The sequence below is a fragment of the Eumetopias jubatus genome, unplaced genomic scaffold, assembly GCF_037043125.1.
Source record: "Eumetopias jubatus isolate StellerSeaLion01/CBP00866 unplaced genomic scaffold, mEumJub1_p1.0 scaffold_3, whole genome shotgun sequence".
NCBI classification, from domain to species: domain Eukaryota; kingdom Metazoa; phylum Chordata; class Mammalia; order Carnivora; family Otariidae; genus Eumetopias; species Eumetopias jubatus.
Window position 1 is genome coordinate 176,294,074 of NW_028274809.1, and position 17,296 is coordinate 176,311,369.

The window sequence follows — 17,296 nt, forward strand, 5'->3', positions numbered from 1 at the left end:
AGAAAATAGTACAATATGAACAAAGTGACCCGTGTAGTGGTATAAAATCGTAGAATACACAACCAGCAGCCTGATGGGGTCGGGGAAACTTGTACTGAGGATGCCGTTTGCATTAAGGATGGGTGTAAGTGTTCAGGCAGAAAATGATAGAAGAAAGAAGGGGACGTGTGAAGTTTTGGGAGAACAAAACAGCATCATATTTCTGTGTTGTGAGCATCAGCTGTCTGTGAGTTGAAAGGACGGGGAGCAGAGAAAGAGACGGAGTGGCCAACATGAGAGCAGAACAATAGATTAGGTTCCACACAAGAAAGTTCATCTTCTATCTGTTCAGACTTTCAGAAACACCAGGGCGAGCTTTTAAGTATCCCAGCCGGACCTGGTGAATCTGAGTGTCTTGATTAAATCAGAAGCTTGAAGTAACTTTTATTCATATTAGGGTTTAAGGAACACTGTTATAGGCAATGGGAGCTTTTGGCTTTTTAAATATTTCATCAATGTGAGGTCATATCTGGTACTACAGACCAATATACCATAGTGTATATTGTACACGTACTTAGAAACATAATGAACAAAATGAGTTTTTATATAGCTTGAACGCTGTATGGTACCCTGGGTAGCAACTTAGCATAGTTTAAGTAGATGAAATTATATAAAGTGTCTACTAAAATACCATTGGTGAAACTTTACCAAGTGTTACTATTTTTTTTTCTTTTATCCCCTCCCTCGTGCACAGTAAATCCTGTCTGAATAATTTACTCATTCTGGAACATTAAAACAGTCTTGGGCTTTAAGGATAACTAAAGAGTTTCTGAACTATAATGAGGCTCTTGGAAATGCTGTACCACAAATTATATGTGGGGGAGAATATGGCTTTATTTAGACTTCCAAGCTAGCTTTCATTTCCATCCAGAGAATGGTTTTGAGAAGAAGCTGTTATTTGGTATGGCTAGAGTAGTAAGTGAGCTGCCCTTAGCCTCATGAGTGTAGGAGGGAGGGACAGACAGACCACTAGTCTGTAAGTCTGTGGATGGAATCAAGTTTGTCTAAAACCCTTCATTGTATCTGGACAGGGGAACAGCTTGCATATGTGAAAATGACATCTGAATTCAAATTGAAAATAGTAACATAAAAGCAAGTGTAGTGATGACCAGTGTAGACCACAACACAAAGTGGGCAAACCTATTGAGATCAAAATGCTGATTAACTGTATTGGAGTTCTTTGTAGAAAAGATGTATGAAACATCGTGGATAATAGTTTGAGAATGAAAGAAAACATAGGGGATTCATAAGCACAAGTGCAATACAGTGGAAATATGACTCAATCTTTCTATCAAGACTGAACATTGATTTGTGTCTTCCTAAATGATGGGCTCTACTTTGTAATGATTTTCAAATGTATAGGTGCAGCTCCACACAGAAGCTAAGATCAATTTCCTATAGAACAATTAAAAGATAGATTTTAGCACCAGCTTTATGGTATTTGGTGCATTAGCTACAAGGCTACTATATTTCGACTGAATTAAACATGGCAGTGAGGCATGACAAAGGTTCTAGAACTTCTTTATCTAAATGGCTTATTTTTATTTGTTTATTTTTAATAGAACAGAGCCTATAGTTCCTGAGCTGGGGTTGGAACATTTGGGAGATGAATTTTAGCACACTTATATTTTTTTCCTTCCTTCCTTCTTTCTTTCTTTTCTTTTTTTTTTTTTTTTTACATTTCCAACACATTGATACTCCAAACGCTTTGACCTTGGCTCTGCAAAATTGTAGTAATAAGTTTTTTCACTTTTATTTAACAACCATTCTGAATAAGGGCAGCAAATATTTGAATAGGGGGTGTGGGGACCTGGTAGATTTTTATGAGGAAAATCTATATTATTTCTAAAGTCATATCATTGAAATTATAATAACTTAAAACAGATTTTTAAAAGATATCTTTGAAGCACCTATTTTTTTAAAGTTTAGATTTCTAGCAAATTTATAGAGGGCTGTTAGCATCCCATAGCTGAAATCACAAAATTGTTATATCCTATGCTTTCTGCTTTTCACTATGTTACTGTTGAAATATTTTCTGATAACATCTATGAGAGAGGAATGGATGTTGGAGTAAAAACGGAGTCTTCTCGGTCTGATTGATTTTGTGCTTTACAACCCATTTCAGTTATCAGAAAGTATTTAAATTTTTTCCTCCTGCTATTTGGAAAGGATGTAATGGTCTAAAAGATTGCCTACTTCTGAGGGAGTTTATTTCTTGTCAAGATAGAAACAGTATATTTACTAAACTGCCTTTAAATTTGGAGTGAATATTGCAATCCATTTCTTCCTCCGTTTGCTGGCCTGTAATTATAGGAAGCACCCAAACATGACACGTGGCAATATAATCTAGCAGATCTGTAGACCATGGCTAGGATGTTTTAAAATTAGGAGATTCCAGAATGAAACTAAAACCATTTTTTCAGTGGTTAGAACTCACCAGTATTTTACTTTAGTATGAATTTGTATAGTGATGATTCTTGTATTGCCCAGTGACCTTTCTTAGCCGTTACTATAAAGCTAACAGAACAAACAAATGTATTTTTAACACTATACTATAGGCAAATATTCCTTCCCTATGAAATGGGGAAGATGTAAGATGCTAAGATACAGATTTGTATTCACCTTTTGGCAAAAAAATATCCACCAAAATTTTCTGGAAGAGGGTTTAAAATAAATATGTTTCTGAGACCAATAAATATGGTCAGTGATCTGCAGTGATTTGACATAATGAAATAAGTGAATATAATTAACTCTGATGACAAAGTAAATTAAACCACTGTAGCTATTTAGAGGATACTAGCCATTTTAGCTGGAGACCATTTGCTTTTGTACATTTATGGATTATACAGAACTAGCTTTAAAAGATAAGATGTATAATTTGTATAATTTGTATAATTGCGTAGTTAGAGGGACTGTAGGTCCAATTAACTCCTTTTAATTTAGAATACCATGTGCTACTTGATAAAATGGTTTTTCTGGCACCTGGATATCCTTTTAGGCATGCCTTGGAGACCCCGTAGTGTAAATAAAATTGTGTTGATTTGCTCAGGTCTGTGGGATTTGGACTTGGTTCTGGAGTGAACATTATATTTAAATACATAGGTAAAAGGCAGAGTGAAAACATTTAGAATGCTCACAGATTGGTGTGGAAAGAAAAGTCTACGGAATCTGTGGGAACTTCTTCAGGACTCCAGGTTGGATAAGATAGTTTTGGAGGCAACATAAGGTAATGGGGAAGATTTTTTTTTTAAGAAAGAAAGAATAGTTATTGATGACTAATTAGACATAGGAAATAAGAATCTTAGCACCTTGAGTCTGAATGCTTACAAGGCTGATTTTAATATATGAAAAGGAAGTCAGGAAGATGCTGAGAAAAGCAGAAGAGAATAGTAGACCAAAAAAGATCCAGCTTGATGTTAGGCATTGAAAAATAATTAGATCTCCGGGTAAGAAAATTTTGCTTCCTCAACAGTTCTCATAGTGTAATCTGAGGTTCATAAGATCTTTTCGGAATGTGTGGGAGATCAAAACAATTTTCATAATACTATCAAGACATGATTTTTCTTTTTCTCTGCATTGGCATTTCCTTTGGTAGTGCAAACACAGTGGAGAGCAAAACTGTTGGACCTTTTGCAAATTAAGTTAGTGGTACCAACTTGTACTCATAGTCATTGTATTCTTCATACCTACAAACTTGCAGGAAAAAAAGTCCAGTTTCATTTAAAAAGTCCTGATGAAGCAGTAAAAATTATTAATCTTGTTATACATCAGCCCCGAATTATATACATATTTTTCACATTCTGTGTGTTGACATAATACATAAAGCACATTTTCTGCGTACTAAATGATAATGGCCCTCTTGACGAAAGACACCTGTGTGATCGTTTCAACTGCAAGATCAACTATCCACTCTTTTTCTTGAGCACATTTTTTTTTTTTTAGTGAAAAACATGACTGACAAATTATGATGATTCAGATGTGCATATTTGGGTAGACATTTTCTCAAAGTGGACTAAAATGAACCCACCACTTCAAGAAAAATAACTCATGGTGTTTGTTGCCAGGGATAACACTTGAGATTTCAAGAGAAAATTGGAATTATAGAAAACTTACAGGGATCACCATAAACTTGAAAAGTTCCTGATTACATACAGAAATGACCAACTCTGTCAGCATTGAGAAAATGTGCATAATGTGTGAGCCAACATTTCTAAATGTTAATGACTGAGTTACAAAATCATGCATGGGTAATAGAACCATGCATAGGAAAATGCAAACCAATGGGACGTCGCAACTGACCGTGAAAAAAAAAAATTAATTGTCAAGTTTTGGTGTAATAGCAAAGAAGAATATTGACAATTATCTGAAAAGATGGTTAAATATACCTCCTTTTGCCAACTGCGTATCTTTGGGAGACTGGATATTTTTCCTTTTTTTTTTAAGATATATATTTTTTAAAGATTTTATTTATTTATTTGAGAGAGAAAGAGACCACACACAGGAGAGAGCATGAGCAGGGGAGAGGGGCCGAGGGAGAGGGAAAAGCAGACTCCCCACTGAATAGGGAGCCTGATGCGGGGCTCGATTCCAGGACCCTGGAATCACTACCAGAGCCAAAGGCAGACGCTTAACCGACTGAGCCACCCAGGCACCCCAGATTTTTTTCCATATACCTTGACTGAGACAACATATTGAAATGAATTAAACCCAGGAGCAGATTTGAGAAGTTGGCTCTCTTGGATTAAGCCAGGTAGTAATAAAATTTACAATAATGTAAAATCATGCCACTCTTCACACTATTTGTTTTGGAAAATATAGTTGTTTTTCACAAAATATGTAATTTATTCTAATGTAATAAGTTTGTGATAGTTATTTTTTAAGAGGGCTGAATAAATACTTTTAAATAGTTACCCATTGTTATTGTAAAATAATATATATATCTATAAATAGAACCCTCCAAGACAAAAGCTTTACAGGTTTCTCAGTAACTTTTAAGAATGTAAAGGATCCTGAGGCCAAAAACTTTGGGAATCACTGAGTAACATATGTACCTTTGGGGCTCATTAGCTTGGAAGTTTCATTTGATATTGTAGAAGTAGTGTTATATTTTGAACGAGATCATATAGAACAAATACCACGGCTTGAAAAAAAAAAAAAAACAAAACTGGCCTAGGTTTTGGAGGAATGAGTGAAAGAAAAATAAATGCCCTGTAGAGGATGTAAGGGTTTCAATGCCATCCATTTTAGGGGCTGACGTACCCAGGAGAGTGCGAGTCCTGCGAAGAAGACCCTGCATTTGGTTAGGTAGAGGTCTATAGAGACCTTGAGCCATTTCAGTGGCCCAGTGCAACCTTTAATCTGAACCATTCAGTTATCTCTCTCTGTCCACCTGAATCTTCCACTGTTTCCTGATGGAATTTACGGACCATCACCAGCAAAAATCCCTGGATCCTCAACCTTTATCTCTGAGTGGAACTTGACCTTCTTGTTCTCTCTGAACCTTATTACATCTTTCCTTACAGTCTTTTCAAATATAGACTCTTTCTTGGAGGGTCAGAATTGAAGAGTAACAGTGTTTATTTCCTTCTCCACATGAACTTGGTAATAAAGATCTTACATGGTCTCCTTTTTTCCCAGAGGTTAGGATGAATTTTCCAGATAATAATTACAAATATTGGAAAATCTTCAGCTGTTTGGACCCCAGCACAACACATGTAGGGATTTCTTTTCATTTATTTTTGCTATGTTAATAATATTTGTTAATTTCCCAACAAAGGAATAATTATAATGGCTAATTTGGATTATATACCACATGTAATAGCCTAAGGTACTAAATTAACAGTGAAACCTCTGCATTTAATTGGATGTATAAAGTTTTGTTTCATTTTTAGCTTAAATATTTACCAAATGGCCCCTTTTTAGCTTATTTAAATAGTCTTTCAGCCTTTTTAAAGAGCCTCCGTATCCCAATAGTTCAGAACCTAGACTCTGGAGCCAGATAGCTTGGCTTCAGATGCAGGCTCTGCCCCTTTCCATATAAATATATAAAGTCACTTACTTGAGCAACTTTAGGAAATCACTTAATTTTCAGTGCTGAAGCTTGATTATCTTTAAAATGGGAATGCTAATAATAATTATTTATAATACCACTATTTTGATTATATTCAGTCTGTAATTATGTTCACCAGACTCACTACCTGCTAGTATTCCATACTGTTGTTTATCAGACTTCTGATATTTATTATAACCTTAGTAATTTATTATTTATTTAATTGTTATTATAGTAAGATTACCTACACCATGGGTTGGGGAACAAAGTGAATTAATTTAACAAAAGCATTTTTTTTTTTTTTTTTTTTTTTTTTTTTAGAGAGAGAGGAGGGAGTTGCAGAGAGAGAATCTTAAGCAGGCTCCACACCAGTGCAGAGCCCGATGTGGGGCCCGATCTCACAACCTTGAGATCATGATCTGAGCAGAAATCAAGAGTTGGATGCTTAACTGACTGAACCACCCAGGGCCCCTACCAAAGGAATTTAATAGAGCATCTAGCTTATGGCAAGTACATAGCACAAGTGAGAGATTAAAAGTAGTAGGATTCTTAAATGTATTTTGAGCACTTTCCACCTGCAGGTGCTAGGACAGTGTGTGCATATACAAATTCATTTAATCATCAAAGCCACCATATAAGATAGAAAGTGTCTCTCTACCTGTTTTGTGATGAGAATAAATGAGGTGTGGGGAAGTTAGAAAATTTATAGTCACATACCTAACATTTCACTGTGGATTTGAACCTACACCTATAAGAATGTAAGTGAGGCTTCCAATGAACCAAGGGTTGGGAGACATAAAGATGAACAGGACATGATTCCTGTCTCAGAGGACCTCTGATCCCTCAGGAAAGGGAGGAGGTGACAGTCATTCTTCAAACATCTTTCCAGTGCAGGACGTAAACACGGGGAGAGACCACCAGGCGTCAGCGTGTACTTTATTTCATTTGAATTTAACGGACACTGTCCCATTGTCAGAACTGACACTATGATACCTATTTTATTAAAGAAAAATTGATGCTTAGGCAAGTTAAATGGCTCATATGATTGGTTTATGGAAAAGCCTAGACTAGAATCTTTGTCTCCTGAATTTGCAAGTCAAGTGTAGACATTTGTTGTCTTCCATGATCAGTATTATAGTAGGTTGAATATTGGCCTCTGGAGATATCAGGGACTGATCCCTGCATCTGTAAATCTGGGAATAAAAAGGTCTTTGCAGATGTGATGAAGTTAAGGATCCTGAGATGGGAAGATTATTTTAGATTATTTGGCCGGACCCTAAAAACTACCACATATATCCTTAAAAGGGAGACAGAGATTTGAGATACACACAGAAAAGACAACATGACTATGAGGCAGAGACTGGATTTACACACCCACAAGCCAAAAAGTGCCAGCAGACACAAGAAGCTGGAGGGGGCAAGGAACAGGTTCTGTCCTAAAGTTTCTGGAGGGAGTTCAGCCTGGTCTCTGGTGATTTCAGCCTGGTGGTTCTGATTTTTACTTTTGGCATCTAGAGAGTAAATTTCTCTTGTTTTAAGCTGCTTATTTTGTGGTAATTTCCTACAACAGTAATAGGAAGCCACTATAAGCATCTTCTGTGGTTGGGGGGGGAGTGTGTTCCTTGATCCACGTGGTTGCTCCCTTCTCCTCAAGAAAATCCCCTTGGACATGCCTGCCGGAAGACTGACTACATACTAGTACTCCAGACTGTCATTCGTCAGAACTCTGGTTGTCTTCCCTTATCAACTCAAGACTTTATTACCCAGCCCACTCTCTCTCTCTCTCTCTCTTCACTTCTCTTACTACCATCCTTGGCAACTTTAACATCCCTTCTGCAGCCAGTGCCCTCGTATCCACACGTGCCCTAGATTACATTCTTTTGTTTATTCAAAAAATCTTCTCCAGGAGTTCTTACCCCCTGCTCAGCCATCAGTATTTATTTGTTGATCAAATTGCTCCTATCAGCATATGAACATCCCATAAATTCTCCCTCCTCCTAAAACAAATAGCTTTGCCCTCGCATTTCCCTCCCCTGCCTGTCTTGGTTCTCTACTTCCATTATAGCAAGGATTTTCAAGAGAGTTGTCTATATATTGCCTCAATTCCTGTTCTCTTTTGTGCTCACATTCTGCTGAGGCAGCTCTTGTCAAGGTCATTCAGAGCCTCTCTCTTGTCAGTGCCCATGGTAGGTTGTTATTCCTCATCTCACTTGACCTCTTAATAGCATTTGACATGATGGATGACTTCCTTCTACTTGAATCATTTTCCTCCCTTGGTTTCTGGCCTAGTCCACTCTCCTGATTTTCTTTTCATTTCACTGGCTTTTTATTCTCATTCTTCTTGCTGGCGGCTCTTCTTTTCCTGCAGCTCTGCACTCTTTCCTATCTTCCGTTCTTAGGTTATTTCATTCAGTACCCGGATTTGACTCTCCTTGCCCATCCATCTCAGGTCTATGTCAGCAGGCTCCGCTTTCCCCCTGAGACACAAATTATTTTATCTAACACTGTACTGGGAAGCTTTATTTGAATTTCTAATTGGTATTTCAGTCTTACCACGTCCAAAGTAGAACTCTGAATTTCCAACTCCCACCGCACACAAACATGGTGCCTCCATAGACTTGCCTATCTCAGTAATTGGCACCACTGTGCATCCAGCTGCCGAGGCACAGGCTTCAGAGGTATCCTTCATTTACCCATTTTCCCTGCATCTCCCTCCACACAACAGCAAGTCGCTTTGGATACCACTTATTAATACATGTGGTCAGTGTGATGACTTTTTGCATCTTACTCCACTACCACTCCAGTCCAGGCCACGGTATCTGTCACGCTTACTGTTACCATAGCTTATGAACTCAACTCCCTGTTTTCTCTCTTGCCCTTGTCCCAACAGTCCATTCTCCACACAGCAGCCGTGACCCTTCAGTATACAAACCAGATCACGTTTCTCCATGTACAAAATTCCCCAGTAGCTCCTCATTCCATGTATAAAATACAAACCCTTGACCATAGTCTGTGAGGCTGTTCTGAGTTCTCTGATCTTTCTCCCCTCCTCTCACTGTTCTCCAGTCACATTGACTTTCCTCAGTTTTTTTAGACAGCAAGATTCTTCACACCTCAGAACCTTGCATTCCACTTCCTACAAACCTGCTAACCACACCCCATCTGCTCATGGCTGGCTTTTTTCATTAACAAAGTCTCTACTCAAATGTTGCTTCCTCAGTGGAGGCTTTCCTGCTCACATTATCTTAAATGCTCAATCCATAGAAAATCAATTTGCCCAAACCAGTTTGCCAAATTAATTTTTTAATGTGCCAAATAACCAAATATTATATATAGTTCGGATAGTTTGGTTATAGTTGGTAAATTCAGGAATTTTGCTTTTGGGAATAGATTAGTCAGGGAATTTACTTTTGATTGTGTGCTAATGAGTTGATTATGGACAAACCGACCTAGAGCCCTCCAAAGCAGTGATCTTATCACTCTCTACCCTTTAATGTTTTTTCTATAGTACTTACTTAATACAACAATAAATCGTATTTATATGTCTGCTTTTATATTTTCCTATCCTTTAGACTCTAAGCTTCACGAGGGTAGACTTTTCAACTTTAGTATTGAGGTCTACAGCAGGTGCTCAAAAATAATGGTTTAATGAATGAATGCAACGAGTGACAAAAACAACAATTGGATTTGAATACATTGAAGAAGGAATGGGCAATGTGTCACTCTAAGCTGAAAATACAGAACATTCTTATTTTCTTGAGCTATCAAAAAGAGAAAATGAGATTATGAAGTAAAGTGACATAAAGGTTTTTGTTTAAGTAAAGGAGACCAGTGTGTTAGAGTATGGAATTAAGGGGAAAAAAAAAAAAGGAAAAAGACCCACCAATAAAGGATATTGATTTTTTTTAGTTTTGTATAACAGTAGAAGATGATATAAATCAGTGAATAAAAAACTGTTTTATATGACAGTTCTGTATTTCTAGATTGTGTTTCTGGGTTTATTTATTTTTAAAGATTTTATTTATTTATTAGAGAGTGCGAGCAAGTGGGGGGAGGGGCAGAGGGAGACAGAGAGAGAGAATCCTAAACAGACTCTGCGTTGAGAATGGGGCCAGATGCAGGGCTTGATCCCATGGCCATGAGGTCATGATCTGAGCCGAAATCAAGAGTCGGATGCTTAACTGACTGAGCCACCCAGGCACTCCTGTTTCTGGTTTATTTTAAAAATTATTAGATTTGATTTAAAATCTTCATCCCACAATAACTTATGAAACAATCTATAGTGAGTTGTTTGACATTGATTTTATCTGTTACGTAAGTGCTTAAATGAGTTTAAATCCTTGCTAAAGTCATAAATTGATTTTCAGAACATAAATGATTATAAAATGATAATAGTAATAAATGTGAAGCACCATGATAACCTCATTAGTGGGGAGGGAAATGAGGAAGGAGAAAAGTTGAGAAAGTATTTTTCCATGCAGTGCTTGTCCAAGGAGACCAGATTAATTACTAATATGTTAATTTTTGGTGATACAGATTAATATCCACTTACTATTTATTTGTATAGATGACTAATTTCTGAAGAATGATATTATAAATCATACTGCATAACATTTAAAATATGTCATTAAATTAATCTAGAAAACTTTTATTATACATTTCATTTTGTGAAAAAGTTGAGGAAATATGCAAATATCAAAGGGATGAATTCAGTATAAAAACTTCAGACTGGAGAAATTGGTAATTGCTTCTTTTACTTAAATATGCATGTCTTCACAGTGGCTATGATGGTCTTCTGCTAATTGAAGGAATTACTAAATGTGACCATATTAAAATTATTGGAAGGCATTTTTGTTAAATAAGAAAGGCAGATTTACAGTTCATTGTAATATGTATGTGATAAAAACTGGTTGAGAAATTGCTCTTGAAATGATCTACCTGTCTCTACCTATCTACTCATGTACTGATAATTAGTACAGAGGAAAAGATAATTTCTGACACAAACTAGCTCTGAAGTAGCAGGATATTGAGGAATTATCTGTGGTAGTAACAAAATTTGTGACTTGAGAATTGTAAGGCACAAATATGTAAATTTCCTCTGAAAATTTCTCTCCAACCCAGGTACACATTGTAAAATCATCTGATTATCCACAGTTGGTATGATTTAATCTTTCTTCATCTATTTCATTGCTATGTTTGAGAATATCTGGGGTCTTAAATTGTAATAGATACTTTGAACTTTGTATCTTAAAATGTCCATATTATCAAAAATAATGAAAATATGAAAAGGGTCATAAAATGTTCATGTCATGCAGGGGAGGTTATTATAACAGTTATTTCATGATCATTAGATTTTGAAATCATCTTTATTTTTAAAGCAGTAAAAGCTCTGTAAATATTGTTTCTCCCATTGTAAAAAGCTATGTGCATATAAGTCTTCACTGATTTTGCAATTTGTCAAATTTAATTTTAAATCAGTATCACCTTGTTTTGTCTCCACCACTTGTATTTAAGTTTAAATCCTCAGTTTAAGTGTCAGTAATCATTGGTATGGACTGTAAAATATCTCTAAAGGGAATGTGGGCTGTGAACAGTTGATACAAGTTTCCAGTCATGGGTATTTTGTTATTAAATTTTCACAGGATGTTAATGTTGAAAATAGAAGTGGTTGCAGATCAACTTCATGTATTCCAACTTCATTTTCTACTTAATGAGATGATACAGAAATTAATTCTCTCGTAAAGCTGGGGGAAATTATGTTTTTTATTCAGTCAGTAATTAGATAACAGTTTCTTACTCAACCTACCACTCCTAGGCATTAAAAGGAAAGTTGGAAGTTTCCTGCCTTGGTAGACTTGATCTGATAGCACTGGAAAGAAGAGCTTATTGAAATTCTCAGTGAAAAGCAACAGATGATTTTTTTTTCCTAGTCTGTTTCTTAACTTCCTTAAGCAAGCCTAGCAAATGTTTATTTATTTTCACTAGGTGTTATAATTTTAGGCACATCAACAGAACACTATTATTTGTATAGCTTAGGTGAGGGCTGTTTTTTACTTACTAAAACTTTGTAATGAAAGGACAGTATGGTTTCTCTTTAATAATGAAGTAAACGTGATGAATTATTTAGCATCTACCCTACCTTGGATTTATGAATACTGATTTTGTATGTGGATTATTCTTTTGCACAACAGCAAAATCATTTATTTATTTGACAATTCTTTTGACAAGTTTAAATTCTTGTTAAAATCATAATACTAATTCCATAAAATGGAAGCACTCAACTATGGAAAACATAGGAGAATGAAGTGATGAGTTTGCAAATTCCCAGCTAATTTTAGTAGATTCAACTTCGGATTTTGCCAACTTTTCTTAAAAAAAATTTAACAAAATCATTCAGTGGATTGGCTTCTAGACTATTCAGTTTCTGATGTGTTTATATATTAACATTTTATATTAGGATCAAAAATTCACAAAAGTATGTTTATCCTTAATCCTTAAAGATTCAAATGTATATAGAACAATTATTTAATGTTTGTCATTGGATTTAAGAAATATTTAGGATCACAAATACACACATTCAAATATACCAACACATGTTTAGGTAATTCAACTAACTGGAATGTGTCAATATCAGATTTAACACAGATTGAAAAAAAATCTTTATATTGCAATAAGTTAATAAGTTAATAGCATACTGAAAAACTGCTACAGAATAGTCCATTTTAAAAATCCATTTTGTGTTTAGATATTCAGGAAATAGTCAGAATGTTGGTATTTGGACACATGTCATCTCTTATTCAGAGGTTAGCAAAAACAATACATAGTCATGAAAACTAAAATTATAATATTTACATTAGAGACAAGTTTTAAAATGTTACTCTAATAGGATTCCTAACATTTTTATATACTTTGCAGTTATTTTGTTTAAAAGATCAGATGAAAACTAGTCTGAAATAAAATAAAAGTAAAAATCCTAAACATTAAATATCTTCTTTTCAATATTGCTTTCACAGAATAAATTAATTTGCAAAACCTATTTGTTACAGGAGCTGAAAAGATAAATTCCATATATTCCTGAATCATTACAAGTTGTACATTACTGGGACTGGAATTTATAAAGAAACATTTTATTTTTTACTTTAAAAGAGTGTGTTTCAACATCACTTAGAGTTGGCAGAAATCAGATGGAGCATTTGTATTTCCTGGGGTAGCATTCAACGTTTATTGCACTGAGAATCCTATGGCGGGTATCGGTCACAATCACGTCTACAGCACACACCTTAGAAAAACTGGTGGGGAGTATGTAAGCGTGCCTGTGGTATTGGTATCTTTAAATCTATCCTTATTTTATCTTAAAAAAATTGCAAACATTGCTATTTAACCATCACTGGCAAATAATCTCATTTGCAACCTACCTCGTAATTCTTGGCCACACGCAATTTGCTGAGAGACACAAACCTATATTAATGAGAAAAATATAAGCTTAGCAGTTTTATTTTAGTTCCAACCACAGGTTTAATTCACTTTTCACACTCACTCTTGCAGGTCTTTGAAAGCAGAGTGCCGAGGCTGAGATTGCAGCTGTGGGGTCAGACTGTATGGTGGAATGCTTGTTGAGCTGCTGTATAAACGTGGAGAGAACATTTTATAGATTATCTGCAAGTGCAATTTTTCAAAAACTGCTAGGTTGAAACAGTCATGGAAGCTGCTGGTTAAATGCAGACTTGTGAACCAAAACAGACCCATTGAGTTGCAAACCCTAGCGCAGAGACCTGGCAATCGGAATTTCCCTTACCCAGCCTGGGCGATCAGGTGATCTCACTTGGCAGAGCGGCTAATCTCACTCGAAGCCTTCATTCACTCATTTTTACTGAGGGTAGAGTAGATAGGCTTACATTCTAGTGGGCTCTGGAGATGCAGAGATAACAGGAGTCCTGTTTCCTTAGTAAGTTAGAGTGTGTAGTACTCTGTGTTGCCATAGAATCGCAAAGGTTATAGGTTTTAAAGGTTACCTTTAAAAGCGGTTGCCTTTGGGTTACTGGGTGGCTCAGTTGGTTAAGTGTCTGCCTTCGGCTCAGGTCATGGTCCCAGGGTCCTAGGATCGAGTCCCACATTGGGCTCCCTGCTCTGCGGGGGAGCCTGCTTCTCCCTCAACCTCTGTCTCTCATGAATAAATAAAATCTTAAAAAAAATAAAAAATAAATAAAAGCTGTTGCCTTTGTTGATGGGGTAGATGCCCTTCTTTAGTTCAGGCTGGTGTCGCAGAATACTGCATGCCTTATATAAGCAAAAAAACATTTATTTCTCATAGTTCTAAAGGCTGGGACATCCAAGATCCTCGTGCTGGCAGAATCATTGTCTGGTGAGGGCCTCCTTCTGGGTTCCCGGATGGTCATCTCCCTGTGTCCTCACGTAGCAGAAGGGGCCAAGGAACTCTCCAGAGTCTCTTTTACAGAGGCACTAATCCCATTCACGAGGGCTTCACCCTCATGACCTAGTCACCTCCCAAAAGCCTCACTCCCAAGTGCCATCATGTTGGAGATTAGATTTCAAGCATATTAATTTTAGGGGGGAAACAAATATTCAGTCTGGAGCAAGCACCTTGATATATCACACTAAAGCTTGAAACTCAACATTGAATGGTCTGCGAACAGAATCAGAGTACACGATACTGTATTTTATCTGTCTGTGCTTTTCATAAAGGTGTTTGGTTTGGTTTGTTGTTGCTGTTTATTTGTTTTTAGGACACTATGGCATATGCATGCACTACTAATAAAGTAGACACAGTTCCACTTTATTAGTAGCTCTCCCTGCACTTCTGCCTTTTATTATTTCATTTCATTCTACTGTCGTTCCATCTCCTTTTATAATATATTCAATGGTCTGATTACTGAATTACTGTGTGGTCTTTTACAACCTAATTAAAAATAACTATGAGATCGGGGTTATGGGAGAAAATTTTATTGATGTATTTTATAATTAATTATGTATTGATAACAGTCCAGCATCATTATTTATTATAATTAGGCTAATTATAAAATGTAATTACTAGAATATCCAAGGTGTTCAACTGCTGCCTAAAGCTATCATTTTGAAATATAACTGTTGCCAGCCAATTACTACAGCCTTCCTTAATTTGTGGATAAATCATGCTCTGTTATTTCTACGGAGAAATTGATTTGGGAGCATCAGTTCCCTAAGTGAGAAAATAAAATGTCCACAGTAAAGTGTTTGGGTGATAAGGTGATAAGAACAACAGAACATGGTTCAGAAGATGGTCACACAATTACTGTCATCGACTAATACAACTCACAACTTTCCTAGTACTTAGCGGGGTTTGCCAGTCAAGGCATTGTTTAACCATGAAATATTTTACTTTCTTTTTAATTTGAACATGCTAGGGGGTCTGAGGATTATCAGCTTTCCCTGTGGGTGTATAGCTTCTCTTTGCAGTAACTAGTGTATAATCTACTAGCTTTCATTCTGGAAAAAAAAGACATTGAAAAACTGTAAAAATACAGTAGGTGTTGAATCAAGCATCTAATGCCAGTCTTTTATCAACAGTGAACTCACAGTTGGAAATTGTCTTCTCAGTGACACTTTTCTTCTGTCATTGGTGGTTTGTGGCTGACTGTGCAACAGAATAAGCAGCGAATTATGAAATCATAACTTTTTTATTTCTATACTTTCTAAAGATGTTTGACTCTAGGAAATACATCTTAGAAAACTAAATGCCCGCCCTCTCTTGACCAGCCATTATCCTTGGAAAGCTAAAGTGGGGTTAGTAGGCTGAGCATTCCCATTTGGATCCTTAGGTTGCACAGGATGCATTAAGCTCATTTACTGTCTGGAGCAGACAGATGCCCAGTTTTAACATGAATACTAAGCCTTTTCGTGTTTTACCTCTGCTTTTGTTACAGAAGCCCTTGAAACTCTCATCAGACAAGCAGAGAATTACACCAGCATTCTGTTCTGCAACACCTACAGGAACATGGCCCTAGAGGCTGCAGCCTCAGTTCAGGAGTTGTTCACTGATGTGGGGCTCTATTTATTTGGTGCGGATATTAATCCTGAAGAGTTCATAAACAGATTCTTTGACAGTCTTTTCCCTCTCGTTTACAATCACCTCATTAATCCTGGCATGACAGACAGTTCCCTGGAATACTCAGAATGCATCCGGACGGCCCGCCGGGATGTTAGTCCATTTGGTAATATTCCCAAAAGAGTAATGGGGCAGATGGGGCGATCACTGCTGCCTAGCCGCACATTTCTGCAGGCGCTGAATCTGGGCATCGAAGTCATCAATACCACAGACCATCTGCACGTCTCCAAAGAGTGCAGCAGAGCCCTCCTGAGGATGCAGTACTGCCCTCTCTGCCAGGGCCTGACTCTCAGTAAGCCTTGCATGGGGTACTGCCTCAACGTCGTGAGAGGCTGCCTGGCACACACGGTGGAGCTGAATCCGCACTGGCATGCCTACATCCGGTCCTTGGAGGAACTATCGGACGCCATGCACGGAACATACGACATTGAACATGTGCTCCTGAACTTCCACGTGCTTGTTAACGACGCTGTGATGCAGGCTCACCTCAATGGACAGAAGTTATCGGAACAGGTAGGCGGCCCCGCCACATCTCCTGACCGAGGGCTTAGAGCTCAGGCATTAGTTGTATACATGAAATCCCATTGATTATAAGCACATCATTATGTACTTGAAAATGATGACAGCTTAACAAGTTAATACCTCAGGAAAGAGTAGGAGAATGCATGGGATGCCATGTTTGAGTCAAGATATATTTTCTATATCGTACAGTAGATGTTTCATTAGCTACTTTCCACTTTCTCCTCTAAGTAGAAGCCTTCTCATAGGGTTAGTTGAGTGAGGGAGAGAGGACTCAGTTTGAAAATCGGGACCAGCATGGATCTGAATCTGCCGTCTGTCAGAAATTCCCAGATGCCTTTGATTCTTTGAGGTTGTCTCCTCAATGATAAAAAGAGAATAGTAACATGTAACTTTTGGAGTATTCTTTTTTGGGAAGATAGACAATATGTATGCAAACTAACTAGTATGGTGTCTGTTACTCAAAAAATGGGTAGTTATTGTTAGCATTTTAGAGGTGTTCAGCATTAAAATAGAAAATGCCAATGATATATTCATTAAATGAAGACTTGACAGCTTAATGTTCAAAAGTGTTTCTTTAGAGACTC

General features: G+C 36.9%; 1 protein-coding gene across 1 annotated transcript in view; it reads left to right on the plus strand.

Annotated features, from left to right (window-relative positions):
• Window positions 1-17,296, plus strand: part of GPC5 (glypican 5) — a 649,065-nt gene that overhangs the window by 242,669 nt on the left and 389,100 nt on the right. Inside the window, exon 3 of the mRNA XM_088021980.1 lies at window positions 16,009-16,703. Within this exon, the coding sequence (XP_087878106.1) occupies window positions 16,009-16,703 (695 nt within the window). The remainder of the gene's footprint in view (window positions 1-16,008; window positions 16,704-17,296) is intronic.